The 20,870-nt window shown below is 42.7% G+C and overlaps 1 protein-coding gene across 10 annotated transcripts in view; it reads right to left on the bottom strand.

Moving 5' to 3' along the window:
• The window catches only part of LOC147117523 (RNA-binding motif, single-stranded-interacting protein 3), a 2,125,417-nt gene that overhangs the window by 756,414 nt on the left and 1,348,133 nt on the right, over nucleotides 1–20,870 (bottom strand). For all 10 annotated transcript variants that reach the window (XR_015078466.1, XM_085988580.1, XM_085988577.1 and 7 more), the window contains one exon: nucleotides 15,486–15,655. Coding sequence is in view for 9 of the 10 variants with exons in the window: in XM_085988580.1 (XP_085844706.1) it covers nucleotides 15,486–15,655 (170 nt within the window). In the remaining variant the exon portion in view is untranslated. The remainder of the gene's footprint in view (nucleotides 1–15,485; nucleotides 15,656–20,870) is intronic.

Below are 20,870 nucleotides of genomic sequence, written 5' to 3'. Positions count from 1 at the left end.
ATACAATCCTCATACTTTATCCTCCTTCTCACATCCCAATTCCTCCTCATCGCACAATATCTTCTGATGTACAAGCTGCACATGGTGGATGCATGCACTTCTTGCTTTCCTGCCCTCCCCTCACCATAACTCTACCCTTGTGCCATCCTCATTTCACACATGCAAGAAATGCAGCCTGCCCAGCCAGTGGTTGACCAAGAAGAGGGAGAGGAGAGTGAAGAAGAAACACCATCACTCGATTTTACACTCCCAGCCACCAGCTCCTCGAGGTCATCCTGCAAGGCCATCTGCAGTCTCCTCCACTGAAAGTCAGAAGCCTTCTACCAGCTATGCTGCAGCCACTGGGGTAGCACTGCGTAGGAGCACGAGGACAGGCAAAGGCATATGCAAGATAGTCACTAAGGGAATGCACAAGGGTGATAGTTGATTTTTTTGATATAATATTGGATGCGTATATTGATAAATTTGGATTGGAATGTTTGCTTTGTGGTGGCTTTTATTTCAGCATTGTGGCCAAGAGGACGCTGTGATGGTTAGTAACAGAGGAAAGGTAAGGTGTGGGACAATTGTTGAAAGGGGAATTGGGGTTGTGTTTATTGGTACCGCAGGCGGAAGATTCGATCCTGGATATTCCAGCCAGAAAGGGTTTGTCTGGGTTGCCTCCTTCCTTCTGCTTTTTCCTCTTCTGTGTCTTCCTCTTCTCTCTGTGAGCAGCTTGTCTCCTTTGCTGCCTCTGCTTCATCTCCATGTGATGTTGCAGCCCAAGGGGGACTGCAACTAGAGCCCCCAGGACTGGGAGCAAGTGGTGTTCTCAGAGACCTTCCTTTAACATCCAAAGCCTTGCAAGCATCCAGCAGCACTCCCTGCACACTTTAACAATTTTTTTAATGTATTGCACCAAGCTACTACTCCAATAAAATATTTTAAAAACTCCAAAAACTGAAGTCGAAACTTACCTGAAAGATGTGTGTGTCCCTTTAAGAAGCACTGACAGCGTCTCCATACAACTGCTGCACGCACGTTCTTCCATGCGTTGTTAGGAGAAGGCGTTATGGATTGCGACGACGTCCAAAAACACTGTTGTGCATCAACTCAGGCGTTGCACGCTGACTGACGTCATGATCTGCGCATTTACATTAGCAAGGCGAGCGCAGGACACGGCAGCGCTGCCGACCTCTCCAAAATGGTGTCCCTGTGCCTCACACTGGAAGCGGGCGCAAGTGAGGCAGCTGCCATTTTTTCATGAAAACCGGCCATAACGGCCGGCGCTACTACATGGAATTTCGCAGCCAAAATGTTTTGTCATTTATATTGGTTAAGTGGCTTGCCAACTGTTTGACAAGTGTTCAAAGATCATTATCACAATTGTGTAATGGTTGGCTGTCCTTTTTCACTGTTCTCACTGACGAAGTTGCCCATTTTTAAAAAAAACTGCGCTCCCACCATTTGCTTAACAGGTTGTAAATGTCAATAACAAGGGGCTCTGCACCTCGTTTTTGAACAGAAAATAATACAGAGCCTATTGTGAAGAATCATGTATATATTTTCACGATAGTAACTCGAGTACCATTGAATTTTTTTCAACTAAAGGCAGTAAGAACAGCTACTTCCCTGCAGCATATTAAAGTCTCCTGGAATGGTGACTTCTAGCTAATAATGTATTGTGAAACGTTTAATAATGTGAAGTCTGTTGCAAAGTTTCCCTCAAGTGAGTGGCAGACAGAACATCAATGTGCTAAATGTTTCAAATATCTTGTAAGATAAAAGATGTAGCTGAGAGGCTGCCTCCAGACACATGCTCAGACAAAAGAAAGACGTGCAATGTATCTGGTTAGTTTTGTTTTTGTGCTTTTTTTCCCTCATGTCTGCCTCTCTTTTTTTTAAATCTTTGTTTCTTTCTTCTGAGTATAACTTTCCTTTTCTTTCATCCTTTGTTTCCCACAACATAAATAGTCTGGTTTCAACAGTACCAGAGCTGCAGTCAATATTTTGAAAACGTTCTGCAATATAAATATGGCATTAAAGCAACATATTGACAGCACTCATTCTCATATTCACAAATGACAGTAAATTTAATTATTCATCCAAATAAAAGAGCTTAACACTTCAGTCTTATTACTCCCATACAGGAAGTATCAATGAGCTATGTCTAAGCTTAAGCCTTGCTATTGTAAATGTGAAAAAGCATTGTAGCATCTTAGTTATCAAGATAGGCTAAAAGAGCTGTGACTACACTTTAGAGAAGTGTAGACTTAGGGGTGATTTGATCGAGGTTTCTAAGAAGATGAAGGGAATAGATTGTGTTCAAGTTGACAGTTTATTCCAAGTAAACAGGTTTGGGAGGACCAGGGGTCACAAATGTAAGTTGTAAAAGGCCAAATGTCAGGAGATTTTTTTCCCCCAGAGAATAATGGACTTGTGGAACAGGCTGCTCATGTGCTTGACCTGTTTCTGGCTGGGGCGGAGATCACCTCCTGCATTACAACAATGACTACACTTCAAAAGTACTTCATTGGCTGTAAAGTGCTTTGGAATGTCCGGTGGTTGTGAAAGGCGCTATATAAATCCAAGTTTTTTTTTCTTTTTACAAAAGTTAGGCACGACATAGAATTATCAGTGCCAGAATGATCTCCTGGACTAGTTTTTAGAAACATAGAAGATAGGAGCAGGAGTAGGCCATTCAGCCCCTCGAGCCTGTTCCGCCATTTAATGAGATCATGGCTGATCATCCAAATTCAGTACCCTGTCCCTGCTTTCTCCCCATATCCCTTGATCCCTTTAGCCTTAAGAAATATATCCAACTCCTTCCTGAATATATTTAATGAATTGGCCTCAACTGCCTTGTATGGTAGAGAATTCCACAGGTTCACCACTCTCTGGTGAAGAAATTCATCCTCATCTCAGTCCTAAATGGCTTTCCCCTTATCCTTAGATTGTGACCCCTGGTTCTGGACTCCCCCGCCATCGGAAACATCCTTCCTGCATCTAGTCTGTCTAGTCCTGTTAGAATTTTATAAGTTTCAATGAGATCCCCTCTCATTCTTCTAAACTCTAGCGAATATAAGCCCAATCGACCCAATCTCTCCTCATACGTCAGTCCTGCCATCCCAGGTATCAGCCTGGTGAATCTTCGCTGCACTCTCTCCATGGCAAGAACATCCTTCCTCAGATAAGGTGACCAAAACTGCACACAATACTCAAGGTGCGGTCTCACCAAGGCCCTGTATAACTGTAGCAAGACATCCTTGCTCCTGTACTCGAATCCTCTCACTATGAAGGCCAACATACTATTTGCCTTCTTAACCGCCTGCTGCACCTGCATGCTATCGCCTAAAGGGGTCGGAGAGGAATTTCTCAGATTTTTTCCCCCAAATTGGCCTGGGTTTTTACCTGTTTTTTCACCTCTCCCAGGAGATCACATGGTTCTGGGTGGGGTAGGGAGTGTATATATTGTGATACACAAGGTATCAAGGAAACCCGACAGCTGAAGGGAGGCAAGAAGGGCCGGATCAATCAGGCAATTGCTTTTCGAGCACTGCTTGTTGGGCAGGAGGTGCAGGAGTATTTCACCCCAACCCCCCCAAGCAAACCTGCTTCCTTCCCTGCAATCAGAGCAAATCAGTTGCTTCTAATGTTTGTTATTAAGCTTCACTACTTTCTGTTTTTACAAGGAATCAGATCCACCACTGGAAGTGACGGGTGTTTGTCTCCAACATTATCCACTACTGAATTCATTTATAACAACTATGGAGATTGTTTCTGAGTTCTAAACCTCTTAATTAGTTCCTTTTCAACTTGGATCATTTACTATTGAGATTTACTAACAGCAATATTAGCATCGTACTTTAGATGGAAAATAGTATATAACGGCAGTGGTGTTAACTTGGCAGAATTACTGAGAATTCTTTTTGCAAATAATGCCTTTACTGCCGACCAGGAGTAAAATAAGCCCTGAAACCAGTGGGGGAAATGGAATTCAGCCCAGGACTTGAGCACAGCAGTGGAGTAGAGCTGAGAAGATGGCATAGCAGTGGACTTCAGACCAGAAGCCCAGGAAGAAACAGTAGCAGGTGGGGGATAGACACTGTGGCCTGAAGCAGGTTACCTTGAACTTGAAGAATTGGATGGCAGTGCAGAGTCATGGCAGCTGAAGAGTACAGCATAGTCCAGCATGGCAACACAGTCCTGATGGCAGGAGATTCCGAGAAATAAAGTGGGACAGAGTCCCAGCACTCAAGGAGAGCAGCTAGGTAAGCACAGAACAATGAGGGTCATTTCTAGCCCTGTATATGCTTCTTTCAGTGCCTGTGCTGATCATCAAGCAACAAACCAGTATTATTCTATAAGTTTTCTCGATTGTGGAGCGCCAAACCTTGGGAGTCCAAGCTCTGGATTCCTTGTTTGAGCATGGCAAATGTTTGCCTGGCAATACTCCTGCCTCATGGACTTGCTCTGTTGAATGCTATATGCTGAATGGGGTTGGAGTTGCATAGCAATATGATGCATCATGTTTCATCAGGTAACACATAACTCCAAAGACCCAAATATTCAACTCATCTTCAACCTAGAATGTGTCAGGAACCAATGATTTCCCCTTTGAAATGGGCACACCCCAGAAACCATGCTTCACATGCACAATGCTTTGCTGGTGATCGCAGACCATTTGGGTATTCATCCTTTTCTATCGATGAACGGCTTGGAATATTGCACAGGTATTTGAATGGCCACATGGTTGGCAGTCAATAATATCCTGGGCCCTGGGAATGTCACTTTTTTTTTAAAACCCTGTTAGCCTCTCCTGTTGCTGCTCCATGCCTATGCTGATTTTAACAGATTTATCAGCATGTGAAAGCAGGGATCTATGACCTGGGTAATGCAACTCTGAATCACAAAATGACTGATCCTTGGAAGGAGTCTGTGGGGAAAGTAGATAAGAGCCATCATCAGTTTTACCACTACCAGTTGCACAGTGCTCAATATGCTCCTTGGTCTCATGATTGAGTTCCAAGAGATAGCACAATTCATCTTTTACTTCTCGAGTGAGGCACAGCTTCCTCACAGATTAATCCTTGAAGGGCTTGAAGTAGCTCTTTGCTGTTGGTAGACATGCTGATTACTAGTGGATTCAGGCAGATTCCTCTTCTCCTCTGAATCTGCTTGGTCCCCTCTGCTGCTTCTTCTCCTTAACCTCCACCATTTTCAGGTATGGAAGAGTTACTGATGTGTCCATGATGTTAGTAAAATGAAACAACTGAGTAGCTCTTTACAATACCTCCTGCTCTGCCTCATGCTGGACCTGTGCTAACTTGCTCTGCTACTTTAACACTATCTTTAAACGGTTACCGTTTAGTGGAAATAAGTAAGAGGAATTTGGGCTAAATTCACTAAACGTTGGCAAACTAATATGACCAACAGCAATTTCTATGCATCACCCATTCCTGCAATCACAAGACAAAGCTGTGAGGCTATATTTTAAACAGTGAAGTTTACTTAACGCACTCGTACTATATTCCTCTACATAGAATTTCTTAGCAGGACATTAACTTGTTCATTTTAAATGGGTTAATGACTGTTTAAAAATAGTGCACATGGAAATGTAGTATGTCTGCACTAAGCATTCGTACATGATTTCTGCCGATTGGAAAATATAGCTTATAAAGTCCAGGTAACAAGGCCCTTTCTTTTCCCTTATGTTCTCTCCTCAGTTTTCTCCACTCCTCTCCTGAAGGTGTTGACTCCTTGCTGGGACACACTTACACAGGTGCCTTCTGGTACTTCATTCAGGTGGCCATTACTTAGATGTAAGTTACGACTATAATTGTTGGCAGACATCATACCTGAGTTCAGCCACGCCCTTGCCCAATGTCCGTATAATTATATTTCCAGCCGGGGTTGCAAGATGGCGATTAGGAGTTTTCTGTTCTTTAACTCGGGAATGCTGAGATCAATTGCAGCGTTCCTACCACCACCCTATCCAACATCAAGTACTGTAACTCAGTACAGACCAGGGATTGGATGTAGGATCTTCCAGATATGTACAGCTCAGCTATTCACTGGATAAACTCAATGATCCAGCAGGAGACCTTAACCCAGTCTTTTACAATTATTTTCCTCATTGCAAAAAAGATTACCTTAAAAGAAAGTGGAATCGGACTTCAGCTTTACTGGCTGATCTAATGAAATGCAGGAAGCAAGAACAAACTACAATGCAAGTTCTCAATATATCATCTGTTGAGGAGCTGCTGCATTTGCAATGGTCTGCAACTGATCTGCAATGGTTTGGTGATGTCAATTAATATAAAGCCAAACCAATATAGTCTTCCAGTCTCTTAAGCAACTGTTGCAGAGGTAAGTCAGGGCGTGAGACAAGAGACAAATGTCTCAGTTAGTGTTCCAAATGAAGATTGGATTTTGCAAGCCACTTCCACTGAATTTGGCATCTAATTTAGAAATTAATTGTTTAACTCCAGAGCTCTGAACTGGTCTCAGACCTGTCTCACATCTGGCTTGGAGATTCAGCCCATTTCAGAGCCCTGGCCATTAAATGAACATGTAGTCCCACTCCAAAATCTTGAACATCTAAAGAAATGACCACCACTGATCCCCACTGTTACTGTCCAATAGCTGGCATGCAATTAAAAATAGCAGTTTTCTCCTCCTTGCCTTGTCTGCTGCCCAGGGACTGGCTGAGAGTATCTGGAATTTTAAAAATGATTTAAAAATACTGTGCTACATTCACCTTTTTCTTTAATATGTAACAACTATCAGCTTCTCATGCTGACATTAGCATTGTAGGTGCCCAGTCGGCATGTCAGAGTTTGCTGACAACAATCAGTGTGAAAACTGACCTCTACCCCGACAGTGCCACATTTCTCCGAATGTGCTAGAATGGGTTACCCTCTCCTCTTCGCACCTCTACAGGGATGGTGGCTTCTGTAAATTGTAGGCGGGATCTCTTCAGCTGGTCCTCTTGCACAGCCAAAGTAAACAGGGGAAACGTGCTGCAGCAGGGGCAGCTCAGGTTATCAACAGAAGGATGGCACCAGTGAACAAATGTTTTTTTTCCATACAGTTTGCTGCTGGAATGCACTGCCTGAAAAGGTGGTGGGAACAGATGTAAGCATCAGTGCAGGCCCCAAGGATTTTTTGTACCGGACATTTTGTATGATTTTTACTGCTGATTGACCAGCAGCCTGTTTGGAGAAGATGGGAGGGCCCAGGTATTCGTGATGGACAAGAGATTCCAGCCAGGCCTACAAACTGATTATGCGAGAATGTCTGAGCAGATAGAGTTCTCTGGGAAACAATGAGCCCGGGTAGGTGACTCATACGGTAACGGGCAGAAGATGGAGGGCCATTGTAAATTAATGGAAAACCACTTAACCCAGGATCGGGTGAGAAATGCAGCCCATCATCTGCCATTAACACTAGCACTTAGATGGGATAGCCCCGAAAGGCGGGAAACCAGACATCACTGCACTACACAGACCTTAATGAACTTTTAGGGTATAAGAGAAGGCAGCTTTGGCCATTCTCACTCTCTCTCGCTTGCTCTCGCCTTCGCGTGCCCTCATCTCTGAACCAAGAACCGAGCACTCCGTCCGAGACGGAGAGAAGAAACCACCACGAGCGACAAGAGCCTCGCCTTGCTCTTCGACTGTAGGAACGAACCTCAAAACTGAGACTTGGATACTGCATCGGCGACATGGAACCAGGAGACACGCTCTACACAGGGAAGCAGCGAGCAAGAAAATGGACAATCGGGTGAGCATTGTCCAAGCCCACGCATCCTTAAGAACCGATACTGTGTGAGGGGGTGTTGTGTGTCCCAACCAAGCCAGAGGGGCTTAGTGGGGAGGTTCTGTGTGTATTATACAGTGTATGCTCCGGGGTTTTTGGGACAAATCCATGTTATACTCTGTATAGCAACACAGTGTGATTTTAGGCATCTTAATACGAGACAGGGGCCTGTTTGACGGGCCAAGTTGTGCTGTTTGTTTTATGCCACCAGGCATTTTACGTACTGGATGCGGGTGTGTGTGTTAACCTTATTAAACACCGTACGGTTCAATCCGAACAGCTTGTCTGTGATACACAGAAACATAGAAGATAGGAGTAGGAGTAGGCCATTCGGCCCCTCGAGCCTGCTCTGCCATTTAATGAGATCATGGCTGATCATCCAAATTCAGTACCCTGTCCCTGCTTTCTCCCCATATCCCTTGATCCCTTTAGCTTTAAGAAATATATCTAACTCCTTCTTGAATATATTTAATGAATTGGCCTCAACTGCCTTGTGTGGTAGAGAATTCCACAGGTTCACCACTCTCTGGGTGAAGAAATTCCTCCTCATCTCTGTCCTAAATGGCTTACCCCTTATCCTTAGACTGTGACCCCTGGTTCTGGACTCCCCCGCCATCGGGAACATCCTTCCTGCATCTAGTCTGTCTAGTCCTGTTAGAATTTTATAAGTTTCAATGAGATCCCCTCTCATTCTTCTAAACTCCAGTGAATAAAAGCCCAATCGACCCAATCTCTCCTCATACATCATTCCTGTCATCCCAGGTATCAGTCTGGTGAATCTTCGCTGCACTCCCTCCATGGCAAGAACATCCTTCCTCAGATAAGGCGACCAAAACTGCACACAATACTCAAGGTGTGGTCTCACCAAGGCCCTGTACAACTGCAGCAGGACATCCTTGCTCCTGTACGCGAATCCTCTCGCTATGAAGGCCAACATACCATTTGCCTTCTTAACCGCCTGCTGCACCTGCATGCTTACCTTCAGCGACTGGTGCACAAGAACACCCAGGTCTCGTTGCATTTCCCCTTCTCCCAATCTATTGCCATTCAGATAATAATCTGCCTTCCTGTTTTTGCCACCAAAGTGGATAACCTCGCATTTATCCACATTATACTGCATCTGCCATGCATCTGCCCAATCACCCAACCTGTCCAAATCATACTGGAGTTTCTCGGCATCCTGCTCACAGCACACACGCCCACCCAGCTTTGTGTTGTCTGCAAACTTGGAGATATTACATCGAGTTCCCTCGTCTAGATCATTTATATATATTGTGAATAGCTGGGGTCCTAGCACTGATCCCTGCGGTACCCCACTAGTCACTGCCTGCCACTCGGAAAAAGACCCGTTTATACAAATTTTTGCTTCCTGTCTGCCAACCAGTTCTCTATCCAAGTCAGTACCTTACCCCCAATCCCATGTGCTTTAACTTTACATGCTAATCTCTTATGTGGAACCTTATCGAAAGCCTTCTGAAAGTCCAAACACACTACATCCACTGGTTCTCTCTTATCTATTCTGCCAGTTACATCCTCAAAAAATTCCAGTAGATTAGTCAAGCACGATTTACCTTTTGTAAATCCATGTTGACTTTGTCCGATCCTGTCACTGTTTTCCAAGTGCTCTGCTATTACATCTTTTATAATGGACTCTAGCATTTTCCCCACTACCGATGTCAGGCTTACCAGTCTATAATTCCCTGTTTTCTCTCTATCACCTTTTTTGAATAGTGGGGTAACATTAGCTACCCTCCAATCCATGGGAACTGTTCCAGAATCTATAGAATTTTGGAAGATGACCAACAATGCATCTATTATTTCTAGGGCCACTTCCTTAATTACCCTAGGATGTAGATTATCAGGCCCTGGGGATTTATCGGCCTTCAATCTCATCAATTTCCCTAATACCATTTCCCTACAAATACTGATTTCATTCAGTTCCTCCCCCTCATTAGACCCTATGTTCCCCGACATCTCTGGGAGGTTATTTGTGTCCTCCTTTGTGAAGACAGAACCAAAGGATGTATTTAATTGGTCTGCCATTTCTTTGTTCCCCATTATAAATTCCCCTGATTCTGACTGCAAGGGGCCTATGCATGACTACACCAATCTTTTTCTCTTCACATATCTATAGAAGCTTTTACATTCAGTTTTTATGTTCCCTGCAAGCTTACTCTCATACTCTATTTTCCCCCTTTTAATTAATCCCTTTGTCCTCCTTTGCTGAATCCTAAACTGCTCCCAATCATCAGGTTTGCTGCTTTTTCTGGCCAATTTATATGTCCCCTCTTGGATCTTATGCCATCCCTAATTTCCCTTGTTAGCCACAGTTGAGTCACCTTTTTTGTTTTATTTTTATGCCAAAAAGGGATGAACAAATTCTGTAGCTCATCCATGCAATCGTTAAATGTTTGCCATTGCCTATCCACCATCAATCCTTTAAGTAACGTTCCCCAATCCATCCTAGCCAACTCGCACCTCATACCAGCGTAGTTTCCTTTATTTAAATTCAGGACCCTAGTCTCTGAGTCAAATACTTCACTCTCCATCTTAATGAAGAATTCTATCATATTATGATCGCTCTTCCCCAAGGGGCCTCGCACAACAAGATTGCTAATTAATCCTTTCTCATTACATAATACCCAGTCTAAGTTTGCCTGATCTCGAGTTGGTTCCTCGATGTATTGGTCCAGGAAACCATCCCGTATACACTCCAGGAATTCCTCCTCCACAGTATTGTTACTAATTTGGTTAGCCCAATCTATATGTAGATTAAAGTCACCCATGATAACTGCTGTGCCCTTATTGCACGCGTCTCTAATTTCCCGTTTAATGCCATCTCCAAACTCAGCATTACTGTTTGGGGGTCTGTATACAACTCCCACTAATGTTTTCTGCCCCATGGTATTTCTCTACAATCCTGTCGTCTAGAACTAAGTAGGAGAGGTGATTTGAACCACCAAGGCAAACCACTTACACAGATTCCATAGTAACTTTCAAAAGGGAATTGCATATGTACTTGAAAAGGAGAAATTTGCAGGGCTATGGACAAAGAGCAGGGGAGTGGGACTAATTGGATAACAATTTTAAAGCAATGATGGACTGAGTGGCCTCCTTCTGTGCTGTATGATTTTAAGTTGGCTTACAGAACTGTCCTCTACTATAAGTAGAGTTCATAAGCCACAAGGAACATCGGTATCACATGCCAACACTAAAGGGGGCAAAATAGAACTTGCTGCATCTATGAGTTGGGCCACAAAGCAGTAACTAAAGGAACACCCCCAGTCAACAGGTAGAGAATTCCTATCCTTTAGCATCAGGGCAATAGAAAGGACCTGGCAATAAGGTAAAGAAATAATCACAAATATGAAGGAGGCCAAACCCTGCACTTGGATTGAGAAACAACTGAAAACAGAGATCCAGACCCCAAATCTGAATTCAGGTCCAGCTGTTTATTCTCAAACCTAATTCAACGATGAGGAGCAGCTCCGTGCTGGTTTTCCATGTTGTTCCTAGAAATTCTAGACTGCAGGTGAGTTAAAGTGCTGTGACAAGTTTATTGTGACTCAATGGCACAAAGAAAGGGTACTTAATCTGCAATAATCTTTCAAACATCCTGACAGCTTTGTGTTATTTTTCTGGCAATCTGAATTATCACAGCAAAAAAAGGAAGACCTTCAATAGATAACAGCCTTAAAAGCGTTTGTACATTCATTCAAACGGCCTGTTATTACATGTAATATATGTCATTGTAAAAAAACAGCTACACTGAAGACTGTAATTTTCTATTGAAGTTAAATGTCTCACTACAGCCTCTTTGAACTTAAAACACTCACATATGACTTCAAAGGCAAAGTAGGAAATTAAATGAAGTAAGGCGGAAACTTGTCATCTGAAAACATGACACACTGAATAACTGTTTTCTCCCCTATGCTATTTAAAAGAAAACACAAGCAGTCTCATATGAAAATGTTACCAGTCTCTTTACTTGCAAAGGGTATACATACAATTAGGTTATATATATATTCTGCTGTTACCAAAATCAAAGCTGTTAAATAGCATAGTGAGGAAAGCTTGCCTGAACATTCAGGATGCATTTTTTTTAAAGGGACAGTGTCACTATTTACCTTCTGCCGTGAGATGACTGCAATTCCTATTTGGAGAGTGAATGAACTGTTTTTTTCAGCATTAGAATTCCAAGAACAGCACAACAAGGCAGACTGAATTAAAATTAAACTATTTTATACACAAAAATGTCTATTTGGTTCAAATGGCAGCACTCTCACCCCTGAGTCAGAAAGGTGTAATTCAATTCCCACTCTGGGACTTCAGCACGTAAGCCAAGCTGACAATACTGAAGGAGAAGGAGTGCTGCATTCAACGGAGGTGCTGTTCTTTCGATGAGACAACCAAAGCCGCATTTACCTGTTCTGTTCATTCAAGCGAGTGCTAGAGTTCACAAGGTACTGCTTGAAGGATAGCAGGGAATTCAGGAAAGAATTGTGATAGTGTCCTGGTCAACATTCCTTCCTCAACTAACACCACCAAAAAATAGTTTAACTGGTCATTCATTTCAGTGCTGTTTTTGCGATCTTGCTGTGTACAGAATGACTACTATCCTTGGTACGTAACAGCAGTCAATCCACTTCAAAGTAATGTCATGTACGTGAAGTACTTTAGGTTATTATTTCTTAGAGACATGATAAGGTGCTATATAAATTCAAGTCTTTCTTTCTGTTAGGTACAAGCAGAGTGTTGATCCTTCATTGGGTTTGCCTTCCGGAACTATGCAGTTGTGTCCCTCAGCAGTCAGTCAATGACCTTCCCTCCATCATAAGGTCAGAAGTGGGGATGTTCGCTGATGATTGCACACTGTCCAGCACCATTTGAGACTCGTCAGATACTGACGCAGTCCGTGTCCATATGCAGCAAGACCTGGACAACATTCAGACTTGGGCTGACAAGTGGCAAGTAACATTCGCACCACACAAGTACCAGGCAATGACCATCTCCAACATGCGAGACTCTAACCATCTCCCCTTGACATTCAATGGCATTACCATCGCTGAATCCCCCACTATCAACATCCTGGAGGTTACCATTGATCAGAAACTGAACTGGACCAGCCATATAAATACTGTGGCTACAAGAGCAGGCCAGAGGCTGGGAATTCTGCGGTGAGTGTCTCACCTCCTGACTCCCCAAAGCCTTTCCACCATCTACAAGGCACAAGTCAGGAGTGTGATGGAATACTCTCCACTTGCCTGGATGAGTGCAGCTCCAACAACACTCAAGAAGCTCGACACCATTCAGGATAAAGCAGCCCGCTTGATTGGCACCCCTCCACCACCTTCAACACTCACTCCCTCCACCACCGGTGCACTGTGGCTGCAGTGTGTACCATCTACAAGATGCACTGCAGCAACTCGCCAAAGCTCCTTCAACAGCACCTTCCAAACCCGCGACCTCTACCACTTAGAAGGACAAGGGCAGCAGACGCATGGGAACATCACCACCTACAAGTTCCCCTCCAAGCCACACACCATCCTGACTTGGACCTGTATCGCCGATCCTTCACTGTCGCTGGGCCAAAATCCTGGAACTCCCTTCCTAACAGCATTGTGGGTATACCTACACCATATGGACTGCAGCGGTTCAAGAAGGCGGCTCACCACCATCTTCTCAAGGGCAATTAGGGATGGGCACTAAATGCAGGCCTAGCCAGTGACGCCCACATCCCATCAATGAATTAAAAAAATAAAAAATAAAAAATCACAGGGGCTTCACAACAGTGTTCAATTCTATCCGTGTCTGAAATCCAGACATGCAACTTTCAGCAGTGGTCTCTGGTCAGTGGTCAGGAACCCTAGATCAGTTTGTCCTGTCTAACTAAGAAGCACAGAGGCTATTTCTTGTGACCCAACCCCTATAATGTTAACCCAGCAGACTGATAATTCAAACCTGGGAGCTTCCTGGTCTGTGTGGCTCAGCAATCCACTAGATAAACTCACTAAACTATGAGGAACATAAACAATAATTATATTTATTTCCAGTTTCTTTATTTAAACACATTGTTTGCTGATTTTCTCCATTTTCCTCTCATCCTCTTTTCTCCAAAGGCTTTAGCTCCTGTTGGGATCCAATATATGGGCGCAGTCACCCTTTGGTACTTCGTCCAATTGCCTTTCTTCAAGTATCAGCCAAGACCGTGATCAGTAGACTATTTATCCATAGGGGTATCACAGCTCAGCCAGATCCTGCTCTCACCCAACACCCACACACTAAACAACAACAACAACAACTTGTATTTATATAGCACCTTTAACCTAGTAAAAGTCCCTCTTCACAGGAGTGTTACAAAACAATATTTGACATCGAGCTACATAAGGAGAAATTAGGGCAGGTGATCAAAAGCTTGGTCAAAGAGCTAGGTTTTAAGAAGCGTCTTAAAGCAGGAAAGAGAGGTAGAGAGGCGGAGACGTTTAGGGAGGGAATTCCAGAGCTTAGGGCCTAGGCAGCTGAAGGCACGGCCGCCAATGGTTGAGCCATTATAATCAGGGGTGCTCAAGTGGCTAGAATTAGAGGAGCGCAGATATCTCGGGGGGTTGTGGGGCTGAAGGAGATTACAGAGATAGGGAGGGGCGAGGCCATGGAGGGATTTGAAAACAAGGATGAGAATTTTGAAATCGAGGCATTGCTTAACCGGGAGCCAATGTAGGTCAGCGAGCACAGAGGTGGTAGGTGAATGGGATTTGGTGCGAGTTAGGACACAGGCAGCCGAGTTTTGGATGACGTAGGGTAGAACATGGGAGGCCAGCCAGGAGTGCTTTGGAATAGTCAAGTCTAAGGGCCATTGGAGCAGGAATTTTTTTCTAGGGATTTTTCTTCCCTATTGCAAGGGCACTCAGGACAACTGTAGCACTGTACTGCAATCCCAGCTGGATTCTGCTAATGCAACACACATGGGTTATCAAACTTGCAGCTTTTGAAAAAATCTCATTAAAGAAAGCAAACAACAGAGCAAGAGTAGCTCCGAGGAAATTCTGGGCCCATATTAAACCTGGAACAAGTGCCTGTTTTGTAACTCTTAAATGAGAGCATTTGTTATGATCTACAGAGCTGCATGACCACCACGTTCACATGTGGCGTGATGCAGGGACACAAGATGGAACTTGTGAACTGGCTGCATGCAGCCTGGATGTATACCTCGTGTAAACTTTAAAGTTGAAAATTGCAAAATAGCAGAACAAAAGGTGTCTTCCATAGCATAACCATAAATTTCAGGACAGTAGTCTGTAGTAAGTGATTTCTACTTGATTTGCAATTAAAACAATGCCTTTGAAGTAACATTTTACAGACTGGATGGCAATGTGAATCCTCTCCAGCCTTGGGAAAACAGGTGGTAGTAAGTTAGTAACCACATTTAAAGTGATCCTTCCCATCTCATTGGTAGATATTAGAATGTATAGTTATAATGTGAAGAATGGGGATACTTCTTATTTGTCACACTCTTCATGCAAGGATCATGGGGCAGAGTGTAACCCTTAACACGCTGTGACAAAGCAATACCTTCATGAGGACAAGCAAAAGTGATGGTGTCCACATCCTTTCTTTGGATGAAGGGACATGTTTGTGTGCATGAAAATGCTCTTTAAAGATGGAAGGAAATGAATAGAGGAACTTACGGTTGGCAGAGCTTGATGAGATCCTGGTCGGAGGTGCCTGGTGGCAGGCCCCTAATGTACAGATTTGTCTTACTCAGCTGCTCACCACTGCTGTTGTTGCTGCTGTTGTTGCTGCTGTTTGTGCTCGGACTGGGAGGAGCCATAGGGTGGGGAGCTGGTGCATAGGACTGCTGAAATGCAGAAAAAAGTACAAAATACATGAGAAATCCATTCATTAATCTTTGTTCAACGATATCTATCCTATTTCCCATGAAACCCCCTTGTAAGTTCTGTTTATCTTTCCATCATGGTAACACATACTCCAAATCCTGCACTTTACCTTGTTAAAAGTATACTCTTATTGGCAGATTCGCCAAAAGAATTTAAAAGTGAAATTGGGAGACGAGCTTTCAAAGAACATATTAAAGATTTATGTAGTCATGAAATATATAGCTTGTCTCATTAAACCTGAGATATAGTAGACAAACTTACTTATATATTCAAAAGGCCTTTTAGATATAGTATATCTGTGCTGGAAAGCACAGTCACTTTCTGTACCGTGTCAGCATCAAGTACTCCCAGGTCAAGTGTAGCGTGGCTAGATGCACATTAAAGTTCTGCCTACTCTGCACTTACAATATGCTTTAAGCACAACCTCAAGAGATCAGAGTGACAGTTCCATTTCCCATCAAATTGGCATGTCCATTTTCTACAGTCTTTCTCTTCTTATGGCCTCTCTGATTGAGATTGGCAATTTAATATCAATTAGTGCTGAATTATGGGAGTATTCTGCTGTGCATATGGGTCCATTAGGAACGGAGTTAAGATTACCCAAACTCGTTTGACAGGACCCTTTCATCTTACCAATCTAGCTTTGAACACAGATCTTTGTGATGACAGTGCTGTGTTATACAGTCTCCAAAAACGGATTTATATTTAAATATGTAAATTATTTCTCTGAAGTTTACCCCACTTAACTTTATATAAAGGCAGATATGAAAATATATATATATTTATGGGTACTCCAATGGTTTTTTCCCTTATTGGTTTCCCGCTTGACAATTCACATTATTAAACTGTAACATGTGTAAAGTTAAGAGTAGCATGGTACATAAAAGTAGGTAAATAAAGCAGTATACAATGCTTTCCCATCTATTCATTTAATAAAATCAGAGTGCATGTGTATATCTGCATTTTAAATCAGCACAGGAACCTTACTACAAAATCTAAATCAGCACGGGAACCTTACAAAAAAACTGAATTGCAATGTCAACTTCCAAAAATGGTTTACCAAACAGTTTTTCACAAAAACAATGCCCCCTTTAAATTTGTACAGCATAGATTTGTTTTGAGACAGGCCCTGGGCTCAATTGTAATCTGCATTCAGCAGTCTTAGGTTGACATGTCTTATTGAAAATGAATGAGGCACGTCAATGTAGCGCTGATTAGGATCAAATCCCAAGTCTAATATATTCAATTTAAGACCATACCTCGAGAAGTAACTTCAAAGACAACCAAGGAAGAGATTGGCTCAATTGTGACCTAAGCATGCAAAATTAGGCCCATTGTGAAATTGTTCTGTGACCTGTGCGTCTGAGTCTCAGACATCATTTCGGCTGCATCCAGGACAGGCAAATGAGACAGTTGCCGTTTTCTTGTTTCTAGTAACTTTCACATGAGCAAGTAGGATTTTCCCACAGGCTTGGAAGTCTAATTCTTAACAACTTGAAGCATGTTTGTCCTTTAAGTAGCTCGTGGGAAAGAACAACTTCGTTCACCCACTTCGCAGTCTTGTTATGTTTTTCAATCAACATACTATCTGTCAAGAAACCACACCAACACTGAAAGCTGGATTTGCCTGTATTTTGATTATGTTCTGACATGTTCAAAATCTCTGCTTCTGGGAGGCCTAAAAGAACATTTGCTTTCATTTGAGTTCTGGGCTTCTACCAAGAAATTAGTTTGCATTCTTTATATTCATGACTTTCCAGGTATTTTGAAGTACATCATTCTTATTTATTTTAAATAAGAAAATATTACAAAAGAATGTGATTATCAGGCATTGTGCCTAAGTGAATTGACATCAGCAACAAAGTTACAGCCACAATATTTTTCAGCCAGAGCATCCAACAATTTACTTTTTAGGATCTTTGCAATTATACTTACCACACTGTCAGACAGGCAATGACAGGTACAATGATTTAAACTTTATGGGCTGGATTTTTCTTCAGTGTATCACCTGAAATTGTGTGGTGTCGTGGAGGAAAATTGGGCAGGGAGACCTACTATGACAATCTCTGCCCTGATCTAGATTTTACGCCCTCTAGCCCAGCAGGAAAGGACACCCTTTCGCTTTCTCACTATGTGCAAATGACAGCAGGTAGGTGCGACTCAGCAACCTGCCCACTTTGCTGCCCTCTGCCGCTACTGCTATTGACCGCATGAACTGTCAGGAAAGTGGTGGCAGTAGTTCCTGTGACAGCGGTGGGAAGCCTGACAATGGCCCTTTTGCTGGAGATGGTCCAACACGGGACACTTCTCACTCTCCGAGGCCGTGAAAAAAAAATCAATCAATCTTCAGATCTTTGGGTTCTTCTTCTGCAGTCTTCAAGTGACCTCCTCTTCCTTCTAGCATTGCAGAACTTGATTGCAGTCAACATTTAGCAGCATTCAATGTGTCCTACTGCAGCATCGCCCACATTTTCCTCCCTTACAGGGGAGGGGACTGCCACTTGTTGGCTGAAACCTCACTGGGAGCTAATGTCCCCCGAAACTACATAGAATTACATCGAGTCTACAACACAGAAACAGGCCTTTCAGCCCAACTGGTCTATGCCTGCATTTATGCTCCACACGAGCTTTCTCCCCCTATTCATCATCTAACCCTATCAGCATATCCTACTATTCCTTTCTCCTTCATGTGCTTATCTAGCTTCCCCTTAAATGCATCAATGCTATTCGCCTCAAGTACTCCTTGTGGTAGCAAGTTCCATATACTTACCACTCTTTGGGTAAAGAAGTTGCTCCTGAATTCCTTATTGGATTTATTCGTGACTATCTTATATTTATGACCCCTAGTTTTGGTCTCGTCCACAATTGGATACACCCTCTCTATGTCTACCTTATTAAACGCCTTCATAATTTTAAATACATTTATTAGGTCACCCTCAGCTTTCTCTTTTCTAGAGAAAAGAACCTCAGCCAATTCAGTCTTTCTTGATAAACATAGCCTCTCAGTTCTGGTATCATCGGTGTGAATCAATTTTGCACCTTCTCCAGTGTCTCTGTATCCTTTTTATAATATGGAGACCAGAACTGTGCCAAGGTTCTATACAAGATTAACATAACATAACTTCTAGAAATGAAGCCAGTGCTTGGTTTACTTTCTTTATGGCCTTATTAACTTGCTTCGCTACTTTTAATGATTTGTGTATCTGTACCCCTAGATCCCTTTGCTCCTCTACCCCAATTAGTCTCTTATTATCCAAGTATTGTATGGCCTCTTTATTCTTCCTAACAAAATGTAACAGCTCACACTTATTTTTTTATATCCATTCAAGGGATGTGGGCGTCGGTGGCAAGGCCAGCACTTTTTGCCCATCCCTAATTGCCCTTGAGAAGGTGGTGGTGAGCCGCCTTCTTGAATCGCTGCAGACGTGAGGTGAAGGTACTCCCACAGTGCTGTTAGACAGGGAGTTCCAAGATTTTGACCCAGCGACGATGAAGGATCGGCGATGTATTTCCAAGTTAGGATGGTGTGTGACTTGGAGGGGAACTTGGAGGTGGTTGTGTCCCCATGCACCTGCTGCCCTTGTCCTTCTAGTTAGTAGAGGCCGCGGGTTTGGGAGGTGCTGTTGAAGAAGCCTTGGCGAGTTGCTTCAGTACATCTTGTAGAATTTTATATTACAATTACACGCCCATTCTGCAAGTTTATTAATGTCATCTTTTATTTTGTCACAGTCTTCCCCAGTATTAACTATACCCCCCAATTTGGTGTCAGCCGTAAATTTTGAAATTGTACTTCCGATTCCCGAGTCCAAATCATTCACAAATCAAAACTTGATCGGACTCATAACTGGGTCATGGTAATGGACAAAAATCCAATCAAATATGTGGCCCCCAACACTCCATGGTACACATAACTACACACAGTATCATGGCTGGATATGCCTAACTCAATTTCCAATGCTATAAAGCAAAATTTCTGTATTTAAGGCTCTTAATACTCTTTAATTAAAAATAATAACATTCAGTAATCTTAATATTTTTCAATTTTACTTCAGTATCTCTTTGAACTATGAAATACTATCAGCAACAGGATAATTTTAAAGCAATTTATTAAAAAAAGGATAGCAACATCGTAAGATCAAGAAAAGGAACTACACCTGACCAGTGATTACATTTATTGATGCAATTTATTTAAGGGGAAAAATGCTGTTGTACAATGTTAATGAAAGGCTGAGGCACATGCCACATCACTTGTCCTATATTGGGTGAATCATTCATATCAAGTGAACTACTTCATAACCAACTTTATTATTGTTCTCTACCTTCTCTTGAAGAAGGGAAATATTCTGCCTCTGGTTTAGCCAAATAAAGAATGTTTTAAAATAATAGTAATAAATAATGGGTGGTGCCAGATTCTGTTGTTCTCAGTTGTCTTCCTTCCCTCCTCCCCTGAAGGGACTGACTTCTTGCTGGCAGACAGTTTCACAGTCTTCAGCCACACTCTGTTATCTCCCCCAAATGACCACTATTCATGTGTGAACCTTGGCTATTTTACTGTGAGGAACTTAACAGCCAATTTTGATCCTGTCCTAACCTGACATACGCATTTGTGCAATTCCAAACACGTTGCTTTTTATTTAACACTTTCATTGATTGAAGGTGATAAGCAGCAGCTGCTGGTGAGGCCTCTGTTGACTGCGAGTTGTTGCGTTCTTTCGATGTTAACTGTGGATAATGTTACCACTCAGCTGAACTCCCACTGAGTTACAGCTGGTTTATGTCTGGTTAATTCACAGAATTTGACACAGGTGTGAAATGTTTCAACCAAAATGGTGATGTTAGAAATGCAAACACAAGCCTTGGATAGTGGCACCTTAATTGTGCAATTTGTTCAAACTAAATATAGGTTTGTGACAGTGAAGCAGCTTAAAAGATCTTTTACACTGGTTTTCATTTAAATCAGATTTGAGAGTTCTGGCCTATGGAAAATGGATTTAACAGCATCAATGCTGTATGCCAGCTCGGACTTTAAATCATAGAATTTTACAGCATAGAAACAGCCCATTCAAACCATCATGCCTGTGCCAGATCTCTAAAAGAGCTGTATACATATCCCCATTCCCTTGCCCTCTCCCCAAACCCTTTTATAGACAATCAAAAGACCAATATAACTGGCTG

The sequence above is a fragment of the Somniosus microcephalus genome, chromosome 5 (assembly GCF_052327205.1).
Source record: "Somniosus microcephalus isolate GS21.2 chromosome 5, FLI_Smic_1.0, whole genome shotgun sequence".
Classification (NCBI taxonomy): Eukaryota; Metazoa; Chordata; class Chondrichthyes; order Squaliformes; family Somniosidae; genus Somniosus; species Somniosus microcephalus.
This window is presented reverse-complemented; position numbering and strand designations above follow the sequence as displayed.